This window comes from Hemitrygon akajei, chromosome 5 (genome assembly GCF_048418815.1).
Source record: "Hemitrygon akajei chromosome 5, sHemAka1.3, whole genome shotgun sequence".
Classification (NCBI taxonomy): domain Eukaryota; kingdom Metazoa; phylum Chordata; class Chondrichthyes; order Myliobatiformes; family Dasyatidae; genus Hemitrygon; species Hemitrygon akajei.
The window spans coordinates 72,271,548-72,296,833 of NC_133128.1; the positions used below are offsets into that span (position 1 = coordinate 72,271,548).

Sequence of the window (25,286 nt, forward strand, 5' to 3'; positions counted from 1 at the left end):
AATTAGTTTAACGTTTCGAAGTTACAAATCATAATGGGGGAGAGGGATTTACTATACCCTGTAGGGTCCTACAGATAAATGCCCTGTAGCTTCTGTACCACACAATGATGCAGCCAAGCAGGACACTTGTGAAGGTGCTCCTGTAGAAAACTGTTAGAATGAGGTCAGCAGGCCTTGTTTGCCTCAATCTCTTCAGAAAGTATAGACACTGTTGTGCCTTATTAATGAGGAGGTGTTGTGGGTCCAGTTTAGATCATCCATTATGTGCACACCAAGGAACTTTGCGCTCTTCACTCTCTCAATGGCAGAGCCATTGATGTGCAATGGAGAGTGGCTGAACTATGCCTTCCTGAAGTCAACAATCAGCTCTTTTGTCTTGACCATTTTGAGACTCAGGTTGTTGTTCTCACAACATTTGACAAGTCTCTCTATGTCCTCTCTGTTTGCTGATTCAGCATTGTTGCTGATGAGGCCAACCACTGTCGTGTCATCAGCGAACTTGATGATGCGGTTTGAGGTGAACCTGGCAGTGCAGTCCTGAGTCAGCAGTGTGAATGGCAGCAGGCTGAGTACACACAACCCTGGGGGGCACCAGTGCTCAGTGTGATGGAGTTTGAGATGTTGCTGCCAACTCAGACTGATTAAGATCTTTCTGTCAATAAGTTAAAGATCCAGTTACATAGAAGGGAGCTGAGTCCCAATGAGGACAGTTTACCCACCAGCATTTGAGGGATAATCATGCAAAATGCTGAGCTGAAGTCAATGAACAACATCCTAGTGTAAGAGGAATCATGTTCTAGACGGGAAAGGACAGAGCGGAGGGCCAAGGCGATGACATCATTAGTACACTGGTTTGAGTGGTAGGGAAGCAGGAAAAGGTCCAATATAGCTGGAAGGTGGGATTTTATAAGATCCATTACCAGCCACTCAAAGCACTTCATGCAAAATGCTGGAGGATCTCAGCAGGCTCGGCAGCTCCTACAGACAGTCGATGTTTTGGGCCAAAACCTTTCATCAGGACTCACATGTCCCGATGAAGGGTCTCAGGACAAAATGTCAACGGGTTACTCTTTTCTATAGATATTCCCTGGCCTGCTGAGTTCTTCCAGCATCTTGTGTATGTTGCTTGGACTCCAGCATCTGCAGATTTTCTCGTCTTAAAGCACTTCATGGTTGTTGAGGTGAATGCCACTGGGCACTAATCATCTAGGCCAGTTACTGTCACTCTCTTGGGCACTGCAATGATGGCGGCTGCATCGAAGACTGCAGAGACACTGGACCGTTGCCAAGAGATGTTAAAGATGTCTGTAATGACCGCTTTTAACTGGTCTGCACAATCCCTCAGCAACTGACCAGGTATGTTATCAAGTTACCAGACAGCCTGCTTCTTTAAAGAAGTTTATTTCCTCATGTTTCATTGGCTAATTAAAGATCAGCTTTATTGTTAATGGCACATTTTACAGGATATTTCGATGAATATGGGACGCATAAAGCTAAACACATTTTTCTTTATCTAATTACCTTAAACCTGAGCTTCCAGTTCAGGAAAGTTCTGCCACTGTAAACATATTTTCTTTATTAAAACCATTCTGATTTTAAACACCACACCGAACTCCTTCTATCTTTTCAAATGTACAATGAAGAACCTGAGTTTCTTCAGTATCGCCACTAAACTTCGGCACCACATTGCTGATTAAAAAGCAGAAGGAGACAGACGCTGGAAATCAGAAATAAATGCAGAATCTGACAGAAATACAAAATACTCAGCAGGTGAGATAGCATCTGTGGAGAGGGAAACAGAGCTAACCTTTCAAGGTCAATGGCCTTGAAGAGTTCTGATGTTGGATTACTGACCTAAAATATCAGTTGCTTTTCTCCACACAGATACCACCTGACTTTGATTTTCTGGTGCTTGGTTAAATCTCCTCCATGTCCTTCAGGCCCCGACTTCCTTTCAAGCCACAGACGATCAAAAATGAACACAGTGATCTCTAGGGGAGGCAAAATAAACCTTTTATTGAGGTTTATTCTGAATATCTGAGGGTATCTTCCACTTTGAACTCTCCTCCCACTAATTCAGTCATCATATAAATATCCTTGTAAAGCAAAATCGGAAGACATTAAAAGGCAATATTGGGTGTGTTAAAGGACTTTAGAAAAGACACGGCTTCACCTCCCCTCCTAACTTTCTCTGTAAGTGTTGGTTATAAAAAAGGAAATCCTACTTGTATCAAACACATGAATATTCGTACATGAGAAAGCAAGTGAGGTCTTTAAGACTACGTCCACACTACGTGAGATAAATCCGTAACCGAAGCTTTTTCTCTTCGTTTTTACCCTCCGTCCACACTAAAACGGCGTTTTCATCCCCCAAAACCAGAGGTTTTCAGAAACGCTTTCCAGGGTGGGTATTTTTGAAAACACTGTTCGGGCAGATCAATGTGGATGGGGTAACCGGAGACTTTTGAAAACACCATCAGACGGCAGCACGCTATTTCATTGTTTTCTTGAACGCGACCTAACAATTTCAGAACAGACGGCAATGAGACTGAAGCCAGAAGAGTTAGAAATGTACTCACCAAGTACTTTGACCAATAACTTACTGAATAAATATGAATACTCACTTTGCCCTGTTTTCTGTCCTTGCTCGTATGAAGGTGGTTTACCTATTTTTGCAAGTACTTCTCTGACAATAGATGTGTAACAGCCTAATGTAACATTGTATGGAAATACAAGATAACACTGACGCAGACATGTTTTATACATTTAACAAGGTGCTTTATTAATACAACAGAGTTAGTCAGTTTTTCAATGTTCATCGTCAGCTGGGTCAATCTGTCTGTGAACTCCATTGGTTGCCTCCGTACACTCCAGTATTTGTTTTTTTTTACTTTTAAGTTCTCCTGTGTGAGAACCAACAGCTGTCCGTCGTTTTAAGTTTTTCTAGTCTGTAATTACACAAACGCGCACTTACACGGTGAGATTCGACATCAAACATGTCGCTTGTTTTCGATAGATGTGTCCTACGCATGCCCAGTAGGAGGAGATTCGCTGAAATCTGCGTTTCAGTGTGGATAGAGATATTTTCAAAAACACAGTGTGGATGCCTATCACTTTTACGCGAAACCGGCGTTTTCAAAATTATCCGGTCTAGTGTGGATGTAGCCTAAATCTCATTTCTTTCCTCATTTAAATTTCTAGGTAGGTACAAATATTTGAAGGGCACAAGTCATCAGTTACAGAGTTGGCCTCATAGCAAGTAAGTTACAAATTTAACTGAGAAACTATTTAATTTTGTGGCATCTGTGATGTGTCAGACATAAGTCAGTGTTAGTAGGTTATGAAATTATAGCAATCCTACAGTTGGGAATCTGTGCTAATTGCAGAGAAAGAGGTGTGGGGGGTGTGGAAAAATAGCCTAATCAAAATGTGCAAATTAAAATGCTAATAGAAGATTTTTCCATTCTGATAGAGTGGTAATTGAACCATAATCCCTGGATATTGATACAACAGGAGGCTGTTTTAATCAATTTAACTGGGACATTTTAAAAAATCTGGGTGCACAATTACTACTACTAATTATCAGTACTAAGAATTAAAAAGGCTTATATTTTAAACCTCCCAGTTTTGAAGATCACACAGTATTCAAGCTTGTTACTTGTTTGTATTTGGAAAGTTCCCTTCACAAAGCCAGAATTATCCCCACCATGAAATCTGCTCCATAGATTGATGCAGATTTAGAATTTGTTCGTGAAAATGAGTTGCAATGAGGAAAAATTAATTGATTACCTCAAAATAAAAGGTTGGGCACTAAGATATTAAAGCAAGTATTGATTCCATAGAAACATAGAAAACCTACAGCACAATACAGGCCCTTCGGCCCACAAAGTTGTCCCTACCTTAAAAATTACTAGACTTCCCCATAGCCTTCTATTTTTCTAAGCTCCATGTACCAGGCCATCAGAGAGGCAAAGTGTGCACATGCCCAGCGAATCCACAGCCATTTCCAGGACAGCGGCGACACGCGGTGCATGTAGAAGGGCATTCAGGACATCACCAACGACAGGACAACATCACCTGCCTGTGCTGGTGATGCCTCCCTCCCAGATGCGTTGAACAACTTCTACACTTGTTTTGAGGTGGAAAATGACGTGGTGGCGAGGAAGAGCACTCCTCCTCCCAATGACCAGGTGCTGTGTCTTACCATGGCCGATGTGAGGAAAACTCTATGCAGGGTCAACCCATGGAAGGCTGCTGGACCAGACAATATTCCTGGCAGAGTGCTCAGAGGATGCCCGGACCAGTTGGCCGCCGTTCTCACTGACATCTTCAACATCTCCCTGAGCAGCGCCGTCGTTCCAACGTGCTTCAAGGCTGCCACTATTGACCCCGTGCTGAAGAAGTCTTCGGTGTCCTTGCCTCAATGACTACCGTCCCATTGCACTCACATCCATCATCAAGAAGTGCTTCGAGAGGCTCATCATGAGACACATAAAGACCCTGCTGGAGCCCCTGCAGTTTGCGTACCGTCCCAGCCACTCAACAGATGACGCCATTGCCACCCCCCTCCACCTGGCCCTCACCCACCTGGACAAAAAAGACACATATGTTCGAATGCTGTTCATAGACTTCAGTTCAGCATTCAACACAGTCATTCCTCAACACCTGATAAGGAAGCTGAGCCTGAACACCTCCCTCTGCAACTGGAACCTAGACTTCCTGACTGGGAGACCTACCTCAGTCAGACCGGATCGGGAGCAGCATCTCCAACACCATCACACTGAGCACGGGGGCTCCCCAGGGTTGTGTGCTCAGTCCACTGCTGACCCACGACTGTGCTGCAACACATCGAACCACATCATAGAGTTCGCCAATGACACGACCGTGGTGGGTCTCATCAGCAAGAACAATGCGTCTGCTTACAGAGAGAAGGTGCAGCGGCTAACGGACTGGTGCAGAGCCAATAACCTGTCTCTTAATGTGAACAAAACAAAAGAGATGGTTGTTGACTTCAAGAGGGCACTCCCTGCTGAACATCAACGGCTCCTTGGTAGAGATTGTAAACAGCACCAAATTTCTTGGTGTTCACCTGGCGAAGAATCTCACCTGGTCCCTCAACACCAGCTCCGTAGCCAAGAAAACCCAGCAGTGATGGCTGAGAAAAGTCCATCTTCCACTTCCCATCCTCACCACATTCTACAGAGGATGTATCAAGAGCATCCTGAGCAGCTGCATCACTGCCTGGTTTGGGAATTACAGTGTCTCAGATCTCAAGTCCCTGCAGCGAAAAGTGAGGTCAGCTGAGAAGATCATCCGGGTCTCTCTTCCCGCCATTACAGACATTTACAATACACGCTGCATCCACAAAACAAACAGTATTGTGAAGGAACCCACGCACCCCTCACACAAACTCTTTTCCCTCCTGCCATCTGGCAAAAGGTACTGAAGCATTCAGACTGTCACGACCAGACTGTGCAACAGTTTTTTCCCCCAAGCCATCAGACTCCTCAATACCCAGAGTCTAGACTGACATCTACATCATTTATTATTATATTGTAATTTGTCCTCTACTGTGCCTATTGTCTTGTTTATTAATTATTGTACTGCCCTGCACTGTTTTGTGCACTTTATGTAGTCCTGTGCAGGTCTGTAGTCTAGTGCAGTTTTTATGTTGTTTTACGTAGTCTAGTGTTAGCCTTGTGCTGTCTCACATAGTCTAGTGTAGTTTTGTGTTGCTTCATGTAGCACCAGGGTCCTACAGGAACATTGTTTCGTCTTTACTGTGTACTGTACCAGCAGTTTATGGTCGAGATGACAAACTTGACCTGACTATCTAAAAGTCTCTTAAATGTCCCTATCGTATCTGCCTCCACCACTGTTGCCGGCAGCCCATTCCACACACTCACCACTCTCTGCGTAAAAGCTTACCCCTGACATATCCTCTGTACCTACTCCCCAGCACCTTAAACCTGTGTCCTCTTGTGCCAACCATTTCAGCCCTGGGAAAAAGCCTCTGACTATCCACACGATCAATGCCTCTCATCATTTATACACCTCTATCAGGTCACTTCTCATCCTCTGTTGCTCCAAGGAGAAAAAGCCGAGTTCACTCAACCTGTTTTCATAAGGCATGCTCCCCAATCCAGGCAACGTCCTTGTAAATCTCCTCTGCACCTTTTCTATGGTTTCCACATCCTTCCTGTAGTGAGGCGACCAGAACTGAGCACAGTACTCCAAGTGTGGTTTGACCAGGGTCCTATGTAGCTGCAACATTACCTCTCAGCTCCTAAATTCAATTCCACGATTAATGAAGGCCAATACATCGTATGCCTTCTTAACCACAGCGTCAACCTGCACAGCTGCTTTGAACATCCTATGGACTCAGACCCCAAGATCCCTCTGATCCTCCACACTGCCAAGAGTCTTACCATTAATACTATATTCTGCCATCATACTTGACCTACCAAAATGAACCACCTCACACTTATCTGGGTTCAGAGGAAAGGGAAGATGTGGTGTTGATTGATTCAATTTATATTGTGTTTTACCACTGGGTAGGCAGAACTATCTAAAAACAAATCCAAATACATTTGAATCCTCACTGAAGTTACATCATGATGGTGCGCGCACGCACACACTCACTATATCTATCTATCTATATATAGATATATCTCTCTCTCTCTCTCTCTCTCTATATATATATATATATAATGCATTGAGTTGCTAAATGGGTGCTCAACTCAAACATGAACTGCAGCCAGTCGTAATTGTTAGCATCTTTGAGGCTGGGATTTGGGGGGGAAAGGGGAATGAAGGTGATGATAGTGATAAGAAATTTGGTGGTGACAGGAAAAATGCAAGAGAATAAATTAGACTGTAAGCATTCTTTCTCCTAATAGAATAGGATTTCTATGAAATCCTTCTCCTTCTGCCTACAAGGAACATAAAACTCCCTTACTCATTTCCAGTATCCTTTCATATCTCACAAAAGCCAATGACTCAGCCACTCAAGGGTCAGAACAGTGAATAGACAATGCACAGCAAGAGCTCCATTCATTTGCTCACCCATAACTGCTGTTAGGTTCCTAATTTGCTTACCCAGAGGTCAAAGAACAACAAAATGACATGTTGGCCAAGAAATTCCTTGGATGCCATTTTACTGATGTTAAGTAATGACCACAGTATTAAAAACAATGTGAAATGCATTAGCACCAATTGTTGAACTGGGGTAGTTTCAGAAATAGTGTGATTTAAGGGATGGATCCTTGATTAGCAGATTCTTTCCCAAGTATGAGTTTAGGAAGTAGCCCTTAATAAGGGCCACACTGCAATACAGCCAGACTCCCAGCTGGTGATGAGGAAGGAGTACAGTCTTAAATGGTAGGAGAGGAGTGGAGTTTGCCAAGGTCTTCTCATTGGAACATAGTCTTCTGAAGAACAGTACATGCAAGGGGCAGTTTTATTGTGCAAAGGGCACTCTTCAAATGAGCAGCGTGTAAGAACTCGAATCACTTCCATGAAGCTTGCACTCTTGAAAGATTTGCAATGTAGTCAAATGCCTCTTTCTATGTATGAATGTAAAAACAGAAGGTTCCCATATTTATAGTTGACTGACTTGTTAAGTATTTCTAGCATTTTCTGAGTTCTGTTGCTAACGCAGAGACTTACTCAAAATGGCATCCTGCATAGCTAGAAGCTGCCAGCTGCCAAAACAGCTGAGATCTAGTGTGGGAGACTGTGATATGAAGTTCTTTCTTCCTACCTCCCACATTATTTTAATACCCAAAGAATGATGCAGAGTGTGGCTGAATTTTAATCCCCACTCAGGGTCTCTGTTTCTGGGATGGCTCAGAATTAGAAAGGCAAGTGGACCACATGCAAGTGGAGCATCAATTTGTCAAAATGAATCAAGCAGTGTAGGTGTTCCTCTGACAGAATGCTGCTTTGCTTTGCTTTGCTTCAGTTGTTTATGATTTAAGATCCAGTTATAGACGAAGACCTATTTTGACAAAGAAGCAATGAATTCACAGGATCTGGAGCCTGTTACTAATTAAGATTCCCACTCTTGCACCCACACGGAGATGCCTTATGTCAGGAAATCTTGTGTACCATTACACAACTCACACATTTAGAATCGACGAAATTCACACAAAAGAAGTGGCTGGCAAGACTGAGTGGCAGAAAACTTTGGAGCTCAAATCAACAACCATCTGCCAGGATGACAAGCACTTTATCATTGGCTTTATTGGGCCTCTCACCCGTTAAAGTAATACAGCAATAAATACACGCTATCTGTATTTTTAGTACTGGTGCTTAAAGTAGTTGTTATATGTTTACTTATTCATGACTCCTTTGGCATGTTGCTTCTTTTGTTGATATTTATAGATCACTGCAATAAACAAATCACCAAATTTCATTCTGCTTTGGCTCTTTCAAATACTGTTCATAAAGGAGAAGTTGATATCATTTGGATTAGATATGCCTTTATAAGATCAAAAGTACATGTATATCACCATATACAACCCTGAGATACATTTTTTTGCAGGCATACTCAATAAATCCATAATAGAATAATAATCATAGTAGAATTAGTGAAAGACCGCACCAACTTGGGCACTCAAGTAGTGTGCAAAAGACAACAAACTGTGAAAATGCAAAGAAGAAAGAAATGATGATGATGATAATAACAAGCAATAAATATCAAGAACATGAGATGAAGAATCCTTGAAAATGAATCCATTGGTTGTGGGAACATTTCAATGACGGGGCAAGTGAAATTAAGTGCAGTTATCCTCTTTGGTTCAAGAGCCTGATATTTGAGGGGTAATAACTATTCCTGAACCTGTCGGTGTGAGTCCTGAGGCTTCTGGACCTTCTTCCTGATAACAGCAATGAGAAATGGGCATGACATGGGTGGAGGGGTTTCCTGATGATGGATGCTCCTTTCCCATGACAACGCTTCTTGTGGATATGGTCAATGGTGGGGAGGCCTTTACCTGTGATAGACTGGGCCATATCCATTACTTTTTGTAGGATTTTCCATTCAAGGGTATTGATGAATCCATACCAGCTGTGATGTGGCCAGTCAACATACTCTTTATTACACATCTATAGAAGTTTGTCAAAGTTTTACATGTCATGTCAAAATTCATTAGTGTCCAAGAAGGCAGTGGGGATTAATTAAAACACAGCTACATGAAAATATGCTTTGCCCTTAAAATAAAACTTTAAAAACTTTATAAAATTATAAAACTTTTAACAGGTTCAAGTATGCAACAGAAAAAAAAGTTGTTGAGAATCCACAAGGGGACTTTCTATTTTAATGAAGCCATAATTGGTATTGCTTGTAACGTAATAAGGACAATTTTACCTTTATGCTCCTGAACATTGAGTACCCAACTTAATTCTGCTTCTAAACCCCAGCCCTGATTCACATCTGAAAATTTCAGATCCACATTACAAGCATGAAGTAATCCAATCACAATACTGGATTCAATTAGTTGAGAGCAGGTGGGACATTAACAATTGCAAAGAGCTCAGGACCAGTCTGCTCTGATACTACACTGTATCTTGTGTAATAAGGCTTAAGACCTCTGAAGTGTTTGGATTATTCTGTGGAATACAGAACCCTAAAACAGTTTTTAAAAAAATCAGTCTTTAAATCTGATGTCAGAATAATGTCAGTAAATTTAATTTTAAGCCCGTCATTACCGTTCACTTTGTGCTCTTACACTATCCTGTTTTATTCAATTACTTGCTTCTGAAGCAGTTCAGTTAATAATCAATTCTCTTTTACTCTGAACAGTGTAGTAGCTTATGAAAGTTGTCCATCTCCTTGGAGATTGCAAATTATGCACAGAAACTGCAGATGTTAAGTCCAGAAATTTGAGTGTGTAGTGTTCAGTGCTACAAGATTCAAAATGTACTAGCCATGGAGTGAAATATGATAACTACATTTCCAGGTTATTCTACGTTACTCTAAAAATTTGATTGGGCACTTCCCAATGTAATCTTACTTGTTCCCTGAGGTATTTTAATAACACAGAGTTAGAGATCTTAGGAAGAAAATTCTGACGCTTATTTTCATACTTTCATCCTTTGGTATTCTGCCCAACAAGACATAAGACTAATGTTTCACTCTGCATTCTGATGTGGGTTATCTTTCATTTCTAAAACATACAATGTGCAAAATTTTCACGTATATGTTCACAACAGTAATGGATGCTGTGTACATCACCGGATCTACAACTATTTAATGCATCTATTCATGCAAAGTCAAAATCCTAGACCCTAAAGTCAATTTTTTATTCAATAGTATATCATTTTAACATATCCAAGGTAATCCCTCTTCTGTTAAGAAAATAATGGCTTTGAACATGAAAATATTTTTCATATATACATAGTTGAGTAAAGGGCATTTAGAATAGTATTATATGAATTCAGTGTTCAAAATATCAATTATGATAATATTCAATTACCCATAATTCTTCAATTAAGTTTCATTTAAATTTAGTAGTAAGCTAAGTGTGTAAATTTCATAACTTTAAATTGCATTGAAAGCTCATTATTTTCAAACTCACATTTTAAGTCACTGGTTGAAGTGGTGAAACATCAAGATACCACTTCAGTAGTAGTATTTTTTGGAAAATGCAGTATTAATTTTTTATTGGTAATTGTAAGCTGAGATTCCTTCAAATCAGCAAAATTTCTTGAAATCAATATAAATGAAACATAAATAGAAAATGCAGAGACAACAAGTGCCATGGTATCTATTCAGTATTTTTCAACAGCAAACTTTAGATAAGGAAATAATAGATATGTGCTTTTAATCACTGTAGTTGATTATTATTTTCAACTGTTAAATTATTTAGCCCCTTTTAAACACTGGAAGTAGAAACATAGAACAGTACAGCACAGGAACAGGCCATTCAGCCCACAATGTTCTGCTAAACCAGCTAAAAAGCAAATCAACAACCAAACACTAATTCCTCTTACCAACGCAATGTCCATATCCCTCCAAATGTCTCTTAAAAGCTTCTCATATATTTGCCTCTACCACCATACCAGGCGGCGCATTCCAGGCATCTACCACTTGCTGAGTAAAAAACTTACCCCTCACATCCCCTTTGAAACTATCCCCTCTCACCTTCAGTGTATGCCTTCTGATATTAGACCTTTTAACCCTGGAAACTGATACTCTCTGTCCACTCTATATATGCCTTTCATAATCTTATAAACCTCCATCAGATCTCCTTTCGGCCTCTGGCATTCCAGAAAAAAAAAACAACCCGAGTTTATCCTGCCTCTCATGATAGCACATGCCCTCTAAACCAGGCAGCAGCCTGGTAAACCATTTCTAAACCCTCTCCAAAGCCTCAACACCCTTCCTATAGTGGGGCAACCAGAATTGTGAGCAATATTCCAGATATAGTCTATCCAGAGTTTCATAAAGTTTCAACATAACTTCTTGACTTTTGAACTCAATGCCTTGACGAATAAAAGCAAGCATTCCATTAGCCTTCTTAATCACCTTATCGACCTGTGTAGCTGCTTTCAAAAAGCTATGAACTTGGATCCCAGGATCTCTGCTCAGCAACACTGTTAAAGATCTTGCCCTACCAAGGTGGAAAATTTGACATTTATCTGGGTTAAACTCCATCTGCCATTTCTCTGCCCATTTCTGCAACTGATCTATATCGTGCTGTATTCCTTGCCATTTTTCTACACTATCTACAACTCCACCAATCTGGGTATCATCTGTAAACTTACAAACCACCCATTTACATTTTCATCCAGGTCATTTGTATAGATCACAAACAGCAGAAATCACAGCACCGATCCCTGCAGAACTCCAGCTCAAACAAGACCCTTCAACCACTATCCTCTGTCTTCTACGTACAAGCCAGTTCAGAATCCAAACATGTCAATTCGCCATAGGCGCCATGTACCTTAATCTTCTGGATTAGCCTCCCATGACGGACTTTGTCAAATGCCTTAATAAAAATCCATGTAGACAACATCCACTGCCCTACCCTCATCAACCTCTCTCATCACCTTGTCAAAAACTCAGTCAAGTTGGTAAGGCACAACCTGCCATGCTGGCTCTCCCTAATTAGGCCATGGGTTTCCAAATGCTCATATATCCTATCCCTAAAAATAGTCTCCAGCAGTTTCCCTACAACAGACAAAAGACTCACCGTCCTGTACTCCCAAGGATTTTCCCTTGTCCCTGCTTAAATAGAGGTACAACATTAGACACTCTCCAGTCCTCCAGGACCTCGCTTGGGGCTAGAGAGGCCACAAAGATACTGGTCAAGGGCCCAGCAATCTCGTCTCTTGCCTCCTTCAATAACCTGGGGTAAATTCCATCAGGCCCTAGGGACGTATCCACCTTAATACTCATTAGGAGGCTCAACACTTCCTCCTCCTTGGCCTCCAAACACCTTTTTATTGTATATAAATATATATAAAACACATACTACATATTACACACACATACTCAGCACAGACCTTCTGGTCCTCCATATCATTTTTCTTGGTAAATACTGAAGTAAAGTCACATTAAGTACCACACTCACATTCACTGCACCCAAACAAATGTTTCCCCCTTTATCCTTGAGTGGTCCTACCCTCTTGCTCTTGATGTATGTATAAAATGCCTTGGAATTTCACTTTAATCCTACTTGCCAAGGACTTCTCATGCCCCTCCTGGCTTTCCTTATTCCCTTCGTTAGTTCTTTTCTTGATTCTTTATGCTCCTCATGTACTTTGTTAGATCCTAACTTCTGAAGATTTACATACTTTTCCTTTTTCTTCTTCACTAAATTCATCATCTCCCTGGACGTCCAAGGTTCTCTTCTCTTTCCATCTCTGTCCTTCCTTCTAACAGGAACATACCTTTCCTGTACTTTGTACAACTGATCTTTAAACACCCTCCACCCTCTGATGTAGATTCTCTAGAGGCAAGGTGTTCCTAATTAATGCTTCTTCATTCCTGCCTAATGCCCTCGTAATTTGCCCTACTCCAATTTAAAGCCCTCCAGCAAGGACCATACCTATCCTTACTGTAAAGTTCTGCAGAGATTATAACTTCAGCTGCAAAATATTGATAATCCATTTTTATTGATTGGAATACAACTTTATAGACAGCATAAAATCAGTCACATAATTGTTTTAAACCAGATACATTTTCTGCCTTCAACTCCAACTTTTCCACCGAGATAATTCCCTTCTTGCTTATTTTAAAACTGTTGACTTTTTATTAAACAAGGCTTACAGAGTTCAATACATCAATATAAGTACCTAATGTAGCACATCTGCCTATTTATCACTATAATGGTTTTGAAAGTTGGTACTGAACCTAATTATTTATTGGTTCACAAATCAGCAGAAATTGATCATTTCAAATCAAACTAAAGATGGCAAAAATAATCACTGACACTAGAGCTCATTGAAGAAACAAAGAAGCAACAGACTTTCTCAAAAGGATTATGTTTCCCTTACTTGTTGTACAATAGTAGTCAGTTCCAGGCAGAGCTGAATGACATTGTTTCGAGTAACTGAATAGTCTGTCACAGCAGCAAATGGAGATCTGGGAAAAAAGTAAAGTTGTAAATATAATTAATGTAATGCATAACAAAAAACAACTGCAGGTCAGGCAGCTCTATTTTACAAAGTCCAATACCTCAATAATAGAATTAATTAGGCTTTGCCTAAAGTGACAATCAACATATTAAAATTTCAATACAAGTCGGAACACAGGATTAAACAGTGAGCCTATCATTCTGAAAAACGTAGCAAGAAACAGTAAATTCAAATGGTACAATTTAAAAATACAGATCTTTAGTTAAAATATAAACTACAGCTGACCTATTTTAAGTGAAAAAGAGGAAGATTCACTGGAATAAATATGTTTTCCAATTTTATTCAAACCATAAAATGCAAAAGTTGTCACATTTTTTAGGTTGCATGTGTAGGATTTAACATGTAGAATGGTCAACTGGTGCTGGACCTTACAGAGCCCTAATGCTGAATGGTAGCATTTAACTCAGCAAAGGGTCAGTTAAAATATACTTTCCATTTATGCCACATTCCTCCTCAGCAACGTCTCCAAGTGCTTCCCACATGATAAGCTATTTTGAATGCAGAAAGCAAATCAGACAGCTTTTCCCCCCACACAGCAACATCCTACAGCCAGCAGTAAATGGAATATCAATATAATGTTTAGATGTTGACGGATAAAAAACTGTACCCGACACGAAGAAAAAGATAGTTGCATCACTTCATAGAGAATCCTTGCTGTATTTCATGGAGCTGGTTGTTATATAAAGAATCCTCTGATTGATGACCCAGCTGAACTAGTGGTCCAAACTGTGTTCATAAGGTTGCATTTAATATGTTAATAAAGTTAAAACAGGGGGAGATCAAGGAACATAAAGAGCAACAAGAAGGCAATCCAGGAGGAAACTTGTCAACTACCGGTAGTTTCACAGAAAGAGAGTTCATAGAAACACCGATAACATTACACCCTTGGGACTTCATTAGTGCCAGAAGAGCAGAGTTTCTGAACCACTGGATGTAAGTCTATTAATACCCAAACACTTTCCTAGTTCATCTTTGGTTTAACAATGATATAAGAAATCTTACAGTGAGCTCAGTAAACTTTCGGGGAGTGGGTCTCCAGGCTCTAGATTTGGCTGCAAGCCGACACACATTCCTGACTCCTGCAGTTTTGGACCCCACCCCTGTTCCAGCTAAACACCGTGCCCACAATCCAGATCCCAAAGCCAGTGGTGTTCCAGACTCAAAGCTCTGGCCACATGTCCTGCTCACATTCCAGCCTAATGAGCAAACCAGATTCCCAAAAAATTGAATCCCAGATTACCGGATGTTCACTAGTATCGCAAAGTAAATCTATCATTATATTTCCCAAGACATTGTCGTCAGACAGTCCTACATCTAAAATTTAATGTTTATCATAGTTCCACGGGCACCTCAATAATGCCTGTATCCTGGAAGTCTCTGCATTAATAATGGTGAGGCTTATAGCTATATGAGTGCTGTGGGAATAACCTCACAGTAATGTCTGGCATCTACACATGCACAGCTGAACAACGAAGTCCAGAAACTGCTGTCGGAGCTCCTCCACAGTTGCATCCTCTTAAAAACTCGGCATTGAAATGGTTGCAATGGCATGAATTTCTCTTTCCTCTTTTAATACAACCTGAAAGGCCAATCCTGTACCTTAGCATTGGGTCATCTGTCCTATATTCTTATTATGTGGCTTTTTCTGCGTCAGCTTTCTCTGTGTTACCACCCTTTTGATGCTCATTGGAATGTTTATATTGCATTAAAAATGCAATACAAATGAAAGGTTGTGTAATACTTTACTTTTTATGATCTTTGGCGCATAATAGAGAATGACATGTAGGTGTGCTTGGTTTCATTTTGAATGAGAACTTGAAGAAGAACTAAACATTAAATTTTACACACGCTCCTATGCAAAAGGATGACATGGCAGTCTACTAACAAACTATCCAATATTTATTTCATGGATTAAATCTCTTCACAACAAAGCAGAAATGTGCCTGCAACTTTGGCTGAGGGAATAGTCATCAGTTGCTGAAAGTAGATTTGGTTACCCTGTGAACAGCTTTACCAAAAATGAATAGGCACTCTTGATTCAAAATCTGCTCAACAGTATGAGATAATGGAAGTTGTCCCTTTCAGAGAAACACAATGTATAAAGGACTCTGCCCAGTATAACAAAGTGGTGATTATTCAAGACTCCTTTCATTTAAATTAAGACAGCTAACCAAAAGGAGAAATAAGATATTTCAATAACTTTACAGACTGGAAGATTTAGATGTATTTTAGAAATGTATTTAGATATTGCCCAAAGAGTAAATAATATAATTACATGCATAATGCCATGAATTAGGGAGAAATCATTTGTAATAAAATTTAGCATGATTCAAGCTTTAATGGGGGAAGGGTGTGGTGAGGGAGTTGAATGTTGAAAGAGAGGGAATTTTCCCTAGATATTTTATGCTTAAAAGCTTCCTGTAACCAAAATGAGCTGTAAAATCAAATGCCAGTTGAGGCCATCCTCACTAGGTCAATCATTATGCAGTTGACGTGCCAGTAACTTGTCTGCCAGCATGCATGCAGTTGGTCACAAAACCTTTGGCAGTTTGGGCTGCACCTGATGCTTCTCCTTACAACTGGATTGTGAAGATACAGTGCTTCAAGAAAATTGTGTCAAAAGTCTACCTTAGAACAGATCAGATATAAATCTTTGATCACATATACACGTTTGTATATTAAAATATACTGAGAAGTGTGTCTTTGCATTAACAACCGACATGCATGAGGATGTGCTGAGGGCAGCCCGCAAGTGTTGCTACATATTCCGGTGTCAATATAGCATGTCCACAATGCTCAGCAGAAGAACACAAAATGCATCATACAACAAAGAGACAACAGCGAAACAAGGCCTGTTCCTATTTGTGCATATCTGGACAATTTTGGGCACTTGTCCACTATATGCTTACATCAGAGACTCGAAGCTGCATTGCACATATTGTATTGGTGCCAGAACAACCTGGTTTGACAGCCATTCCCAAACAAAATCCCACTAATCACAAAACTGGACCCCAGGCACCTCTGGGTATGAACAACATACAAAGGCGTCAGAGGAACTCAGTGTGTCATGCAGCATCTATGAAGGGACACTTTGGTTCGAGACCCTGCACCTAGAGGTGAGATAAACAGTTAAAAAGGTAGAGGGAAGGAGTAGAGCAAGAACTGGCAGGTGATTGGTGAATCCAGGTGAGAGGAGATGATAGGCCAATGAGGGAGGGAGCACAGAGAGAATGATGCAAGAAGCTGGGAGATGATAGGTGGAAGTGACAAAGTGCCCTTTGGCTCTTTGGCCCATTGTCACTTCCACCTATCACCTCCCAGCTCTTGTTCCACACTTCCCTCCATCATTTTATACTATCTGTCTCCTTTTCTTATCCTAGTCAGTCTTGACCCGAGACATTGACTGTCCATTTCCCTCCACAGATGCTGCCTGACCTATAGAGTTCTTCCAGCACTTTTGTGAGCTGCTCCAGATCCCTAGCATCTGAAGTCTCTTGTGCCTCTCCTGAGCGTGAACCACGTTAGTGTGCCCTGATGCTTCATGAGCATCAAATGCTCAGCCGATGTCTCCAATCTTCCGACTGGACACACTTAGCCCAAATCTACACAAATTGAAGCAGAACTATGTGGTTGAAAATTGGTTAAAATAAGTTTGCTACATCAGCACTGTAGCACACCCAGTATTAAGCAATTTTGTGATCTTTGCATGACGAGGGTAAAATGTCATTAGTGCCAAGCACCCAAATCAGTACTTCAGTGCAAACATTCAAACAGATCAATCAGTATTGCATATTCATTTAGTAAGTGTTTTCACGCATCATCGAACTACTTCCTTTGGTTATTCAGTAATATTTCAAAACTAACTTTCTAAACTATTGAAGAGTTCATGCTTATTCAGATTAAAGAGAAAATATCACTCCAGATATGGGTGGGGGGGGGGGGGTGAGGTGAGCAAGGAAATGAAGTTAATGAGATCAGAGCAGAATTGAAAGCTCTCAATCAAAAGATACCTATTTCCCTCCCCCTTTACTTGCATCCAGATAACTTGAAGGTTTTCACTCTCATATAACTACATTTTATTGAACAAATGTATTTGTGAAATGCAACATAAGCTATTTATAATGGAAAAGAACAGCTAAGACTTACACATAAAAAGACTTGGATTTCAGGAAGATTACAAACACGAGTATGACTGAAGATGTACAATTATACAGCATATTGCTGTTTCATAAACAATATTTAAGGAACTATTATCCTTTTGGAAGACATGTTCCTCATACACAAGACATGCCAATAATTGAATCCATTTATATAACCAGTACATATTATTTTATTATATGCTAGCCAAAATAGCATGTGAAAATTGCAGTCATCATCTAATCAATGAAACCAATCAATTGGTTAATCTCTCACATTTCATTTACTTGATATTCATTCATCGATAGTGTTATACTTTTACTCTGTCCACCTAAATCAATACCACAACACTTACCTATGACAGCTATGGTCACCTCATTGCTTGTACCGCAACCTTCCCTCAAATGTTTATCCATCACAGAAAGGTCAATAGAAGGTTAAAAGAACTAATTCACAAATATTGAGTGATAATGAAAACAGGAAAATGTAAAACCGCAAACTATCAGCAAAAAAAAATTCTAATAGTATTGCCCAGGTGTTTGAATAGTAATTAATCCATAATTTCTTTTATTTTGGCAAATTTAACCATCATTATGTCAGGAGCTGTGACATCAAAAGCAATTCTAACATATCTGTCAGCTAACCAGTAGAGAAGCTGTCCTTGTCCTTTCTGTATGATGAAATTTGGGAGTGGGTGGGTGACTCTAAGTGGGAGTCTCCAACTTCCACCCTACCCTCAAATTTACCTGGTCCATTTCCAGTACTTTCCTCACTTTCTCAATTTCTCCATGTCTAACTCTGGAGACAGCTTATCTACAGATATCTTCTACAGACCCACTGATTCTCACAGCCACCTGGACTATACCTCTTCCCACCCTGTCACTTGTAAAAATGCCACCCCCTTCACTCAGTTCTTCCTAGTCCACTGCACTTTGCACGGTCACTTTGCTGAACAGTTAACTGCCAGTTAACTGTCGGCTAACTATTACTTGGATTGCACTACCTGTATGTATAATCTATATTTTCATTTATATTTATCATTATTATTGTTATGAGCAGAGAGACAACATCTGCCAGAAGTAAATTCCTTGTATGTGCACAGGTACTTGGCGATTAAAGTCTGATTCTGTTTCTGATTCTGATATGCTCTCAGGATGAGGCATTTCATTCCAGAACTAATGAGATGTCCTCCTCCTTCAAAGAAAGGGGCTTTCCTTCCCCCACCATCAATGCTGACCTCAACTGCATCTCATCCATTTTGCACAAGTCTGCCTTCACCCCATCCTCCTGCCGTACCACCAGGGATAGAGATCCTCTTGCCTTCACCTACCACCTCAGTAACCTCCATGTCCAGTACATAATCCTCTGAAACTTCCACCATCTCCAACGGAATCCCCCATCACCACGCACATCTTTCCCTTCCTGTCCCTCCGCTTTCTGTAGGGATCACTCCCTATACAACTCCCTTGCCCACTCATTTTCCCCACTGATCTCCCTCCTGGTACTTATCCTTTTAAGTGGAACAAGTGCTACACTCTTCCCTCACTGCAATTCAGGGCCCCAAACAGTCCTTTCAGGTGAGGTGACTCTTCACCTGTGAGTCTACCGAGGTCATCTATTGTATCCGGTGCTCCTGGTGTGGCCTCCTGTGAGACCAAACGTAGATTGGGAGACGGCTTTGCCAAGCAGCTACGAAGGTTCCTAAGGAGTCCACCAGAAAAGGAGGGATCTCCTGGTGGCCACCCATTTCAATGCTACTTCCTAGTCCCATTCTGACATGTCAATCTATGGTCTCCTCTACTGCTATGGTGAGGCTGCATTCAGGCATTCAGGTTGGACATCAACACCTTATATTCCAGCTCGGTAGCCTCCAATCTGGTATGAACATCGATTTCTTGAACTTCTGGTAATTGCCCCCAATCCTTCACCATTCCCCTACCTGTTTCCCTCTCTCACCTCATCACCTTACCTTCCCATCACCTCCCACTGGTGCTCCTCCCCTTCCCTTTCTTCCATGGCCTTCTGTCCTCTCCTATCAGGCTCCTCTTTCTCCAGCCCTGTATCTCTTTCACCTATCAGCTTCCCAGATCTTTACTTCACCCCTCCCCCTCTCCCAGTTTCACCAATCACCTACCACTTTGTACTTCTTCCTCCCTTCCACCCACCTTTTTGCTCTAACTTCTCTTTTTTTCTCTCCAGTCCTGATGAAGGGTCTCGGCCCAAAGCGTTAATGTTTCCATAGATGCTACCTGGTTTGCTGGGTTCCTGCAGCACTTTTTGTGTACGTTGCTTGGATTTCCAGCATCTGCAGATTTTATTGTTTTCTTCATTCTGGTGCCTGGCAAACATTCTGAAAAGTGCATGTAGCCCAACCAGTTCCATGACTTTAAAAACAGTGGCTACTGGGCACCTTACAGTTGTCTCATGAATAAACAACTTCATTTATATTTATTGCAGGCTTAGAGCCTCTAGTTAACATTTGTTGTTAAATTGGCAAGTAGCTTAGGACTGTTGTGGAGCTCAAGATAATTCATCTGCAAACCAGCAAGGGCAAGCCTTCTTGAACAATACAAGGACAGTTTTCATAGTCTGGGTACACGTTTCCAGCGCTGTTTCAGTCTTGGCCTACGCAGTTCTTCTCTAACCCTGCGAGCACTTCTATCTTCATTTTCCTCCCCATATCTTTATCAACTTTCCATTTCAGTGCAAAGTTCTGATAAATTGAATTGAATTGAATTGAATTTTGGTTTATTGTCATTTAGAAACCGATATCACAAAAGCACATGACAAAACAGATTACACCAGAAAATCCACATAATGTTTGAATCCAGAGTCCGGAGAGCCTGTTGGGTATTAATATCGGTCTTTTCCCCCCCCACTGCGTATTAATAAAGGTCTTCAACCTGAAATATTAACTCTATTTCTCCTTCCTCCGATGCTGCCTGACCCATTGAGAGCTTGTTCCCAGCACTTTATGTTTGAATCCCCATATGTGCATGGGTGTTATCCACACCAACCACTGCCTGTGAGGAGTTCCACATTTTAGCAACTTTGGCTGAAGAGGTTTCCCTAAGTTCCTTAATGGAATTGTTAGTCACTTACAGTATTTTAACAAGCCACACTTCTGGACTCTCATAAAGATTGAAATGCTGGCCAGAAAATTAGCTCACAGAGCCCTGCGGCTGAAAATCACTTATAGGTTGAGTTGGGAGATTGTGACCATCTCTGGGTTGAGTCTTGCCACTCTCAAAATTCAACCAAGCACTTCCCAAAGTGGTAGGGAATGCATGAAAACTGCAGCTTCATCACTGTGACATTTACTGTGGTAGCATAATACAGCTACTGGCCTGACAAGCAACAATCCTTTAACTGGGACTAATGTGCATCTCTAAGACTGGATTCTAAAGTCTACTGTCAGCATTTCAAAAATGCAAGAATGACACTTAATACTTGGAAGTATTTTGTGGCCCCAATATCCAAAGAACAGGGTGCAAGAAAATTAGCACAATAAAGGGCTTATAGAAACCATTTAAGAAGAATTTAAGTGAGGTAGCTGAAAGCAGAACTAAACAGGAAAGTCAATTGAGAAGAGGACAACACCTCAAGTGGATGACAGCAGCAGACAAAGGTGGCATTAAAGAATATTATCAAAGTGCAGAAGAGTACCTGCAGTATTTAGAGCTCCATCAAACAATAGCTTCTGTTAACTCCAGATGGCTACCAGTGATGGTTTCATCCATGCAAAATCCAAGACAATGTGTGTGTTAACACAGGCTTTGCCCAAGAAGGTTCCCACAAAGGCCTTTCATCTCTGAACTTGCACGACGGTGGAGACTGACAATCACAGGGAAGATGTTTTTAGGAGTAGATTACAGATACGTGCATGTTTGGTGAATTCAGGTGGAGAAATGCAGCACAAAGAGATCGGTGGGGTTAGAAAGCTGAGGGACATGGAGTTAAGATTTTACAGTAAGGGGCAATCATAGGAGATGATACTGGAAGATGAGAGACCAGTGGATCATGGTATGGGAAGAGATTGGATGGGAAAGCAGTAGACTTGGGAGAAGGCGGGAATGCGTTGGCCAGACAAATACTCAGAAGCATCGAAGAGGTGTTGGGATTCATAAAGTAAGCTTTAACGAAGGACATGTGTGGAAAGAGACAGATGTATTGTACTCCCACAGAGTGGTCCAGATAAATGTAAGCTCTGTGGAAATCAGGCCAACATGTTGATCTGCTTCCGTGTCGCAGCTCACTAACGTTCACAGGCTTCACCGGTACTTTATAGTTTTGTGTAGGTGTCATCAAGATAAACACGGGCTTCTGTGTATATTATGTAATGCCCTCGTTATGATTTCCACTGCAATCCATTTTAGCCGTTTTCTGCAAAAGCAGGGTGTCCTGCTGGTAGTATGTTTTAGTTTCCTGCTGTTCAACTTCGGGATGTTTGTGTCAGCCAATCAAGGCAGTGGGATCTGGCAAAAGCTCTAGAGAGACTTGTGACATACAGCAGTCTGATTTGGGGTATATTTTGCTGGGATCTGTGGAGCAGGACAGAAGGGAAGATGCCACAGAAGCCCATAGGAAGGAGAGTCCCCGTTGTAAGAAGTGTTTTGTGCAGGGAGGAGGGCCCATACTCCTGAGAGAGAGCCAGTCTGGCCAAGATGGACTTCAAGGGAAGTTCAGACTGTGGCAAGGGCTTTCATGCAGATCATGGGCTTGGCGCCATGACTAATGGTTATACCAAGCTTTGGAAGAGACGACTTCCAATGGTTATGTGCACATTTAGACTGGTTTAACTGTGATGGGCCCTTTTATTTATTTTTGTTTCTTTCTTTTCTTTCTCTTAATAACTGTTTGATAAAGCTGAAATTATAATTTTATGTGGTGTACGATCTGTTATTTCTTGCTGACCGACAATTATGTATGGGCAGTACTTACATAGAATCCACTCAAATCGAGGTTTCTTTAATCTGAAAATCACAACATTCCTGTTTTGTTGAACCCTGAATCATACCATTGTGGTGAACTACATATACCTGTCTGGACTGCTCCTGTGGCTCCTCCCACAGACCCCTGCTGACTGCTTCTGTGGCTCCTCCCACAGACCCCTGTATAAAGGCGATTGAGGCCTGATGCCCGGCCTCATTCTCCAGGATGTAGTGTTGTTCATTCTTCCAGTCAATAAAAGCCGATACCTCGCTTCTTATGTCTCAGAGTGAGTTATTGATGGTGCATCAACCATCCCTAGACATGTATCATTTATGAAAGGAGGCCTTCTCACCACTGAGTCATGTGGCTGTTAGCCGAGTTAGCTGTCGAGCTGTTTGCATATGAGCCCCATGGAGGCGGGGGGGGGGGGGGTGTAATATATATATCCCAGCAATTCCGTCACATGGAGCTCTGTACAAAAGAACGTAGTGGAATTCTGTCTAGTGTATCTGAACTCCAGCAAATTCTTGGGTGGCCCAGAATCACGAGATATCGCTGAATAATTAGCAGGTTAAGAAATATATTATACAGCTGAACAATCACCAGCTTAAAGACTCCTTCATATCTGACAGTAGATGTCCGCTCCAGACAGTCAACTGTAAGATGAATACGTGCCTCATTCATTTTGAGACGTGTTAGTGATGACTTTGTGGCGACATCTGATCTTTATTTGAAACCCTGATCTGTGGTTCAGTATTGATATAATATGGAAAAACCAACATTGACTCAGAAATAACAAGATGACAAAGATCATTTATTCGATTCCATATGTGTGCACACACAGGATAGGAGAAGCTGGAGAAGGACTGTCTATGGGGGGAGTGCACAGCTCGAAGAATACCTCCACCATGCCACTGAGTCTGAGCCTGGGAAAGGCCCAACCATCTCCATCCACCAATACCTCAATGACCTGCACCTGCCAACACTGAAATAGGAATTGTGGATCATGGATTGACCTCTTCAGTTATCCCAAGACCCACAAGTGACCAGATCAACCACCAGGAGAAGAATCATACCCGACTACGAGTGATCTCTGATGATGATGATGATGATGATGATGATGATGATATGACAGAGAGTTATAGAAAAGTACAGCACCGAAACAGGCCCCTTGGCCCAACTAGTCTGCGCCAAACCATTTAAATCGCCTACTCCCATCGACCTGTACCAAGACCACATCCCTCCTAACCACTCCCATCTACGCACCTACCCAAACTTCTCCTAAACATTGAAATGGAGTTCCCCATGCACCATTTGCACTGGCAGCTTATTACATGCTCTCATGGCCCTCTGAGCGAAGAAGTTTCCCCTCATGTTCCATGTAAGTTTTTCACCTTTCACCCTTAACCAATGACCTCTAGTTGAAGTCCCACCCAACCTCAGTCTGTGCATATATGAGCCAGCCTATGTCTCATCTTCTAGCCAGAGACACGGTACAGTATTTTCAAAACTCTGAATCATCGAGTTAAGAAAGGGCAAGTTTTATGAAGTCAAATTTGCCAGTCCTCCACCGTCATGCTCACCAAGATGTTTATACATTTGTCTTTTTTGCTGTCCTTGTACTTTATAATCATTAATATACATTAACAAAAGAACCCCCTTCCTTTGTTTTCAGAAAGATGATTAATATCCCCAGCATTACCTTGTCTTAAATGTTACAACATTCCACCCTGAAGACAGGAAGTGTGAACAATGGTATAAACATCACCGAGGATCTCACATGGTCTGTACATACTGGCTTTGTGATGAAAAAGGCACAAGAACACCTCTTTCACCTCAGACAGTTAAAGAATTTTGGTATGTGCCCCCAAATCTATAGGGGCACAATTGAGAGCATCCTGACTGGCTGCATCACTGCCTGGTATGGCAAATGCATTTTCCTTAATCGCAGAACTCTGCAGAGAGTGGTGCGGACAGCCCAGCACATCTGTAGATGTGAACTTCCCACTATTCAGGGTATTTACAGAGACAGGTGTGTAAAAAAGGCCTGAAGGATCATTGGGGACCGGAGTCACACCAACAACAAACTGTTCCAGCTGCTACCATCCGGGAAATGGTACGGGAAATGAAGCCAGGACCAACAGGCTCCAGGACAGCTTCTTCCACCAGGCCATCAGACTGATTAACCCATGCTGACACAACTGTATTTCTATGCTTTATTGGCTGTCCTGTTATACATACTATTTATTATAAATTACTATAAATTGCACATGCCACTTTAAGATGGAGAAGTAACTTAAAGAATCTTACTCATATATATGAAGGATGTAAGTAATAAAGTCAATTCAATTCAAATTTGCATGTAAGAAGTCCAGAAGAGGCTTCCCTAAAACCCCGTTCAGTTTTACAGCATGTCCTCTTTAATGTTTTTGACTGGTTCATGGATATGGGGAGTAACATCCTGAGGGAAGCTAGACTGTGTCCAGGTAAGCCTTAGTCACCAGATATTGAGGAGAAAAGAAGGTATTGGAAAGGCCACGTGATGAGATCAGTAGCAGTTTGCATGTTTCAGC

At 41.3% G+C, this 25,286-nt stretch overlaps 1 protein-coding gene across 9 annotated transcripts in view; it reads right to left on the reverse strand.

The window, feature by feature from the left end:
- The window catches only part of cnksr2a (connector enhancer of kinase suppressor of Ras 2a), a 560,907-nt gene that overhangs the window by 378,765 nt on the left and 156,856 nt on the right, over positions 1-25,286 (reverse strand). For all 9 annotated transcript variants that reach the window (XM_073045761.1, XM_073045760.1, XM_073045758.1 and 6 more), the window contains exon 4: positions 13,504-13,591. In XM_073045761.1, coding sequence (XP_072901862.1) covers positions 13,504-13,591 — 88 coding nt within the window. The remainder of the gene's footprint in view (positions 1-13,503; positions 13,592-25,286) is intronic.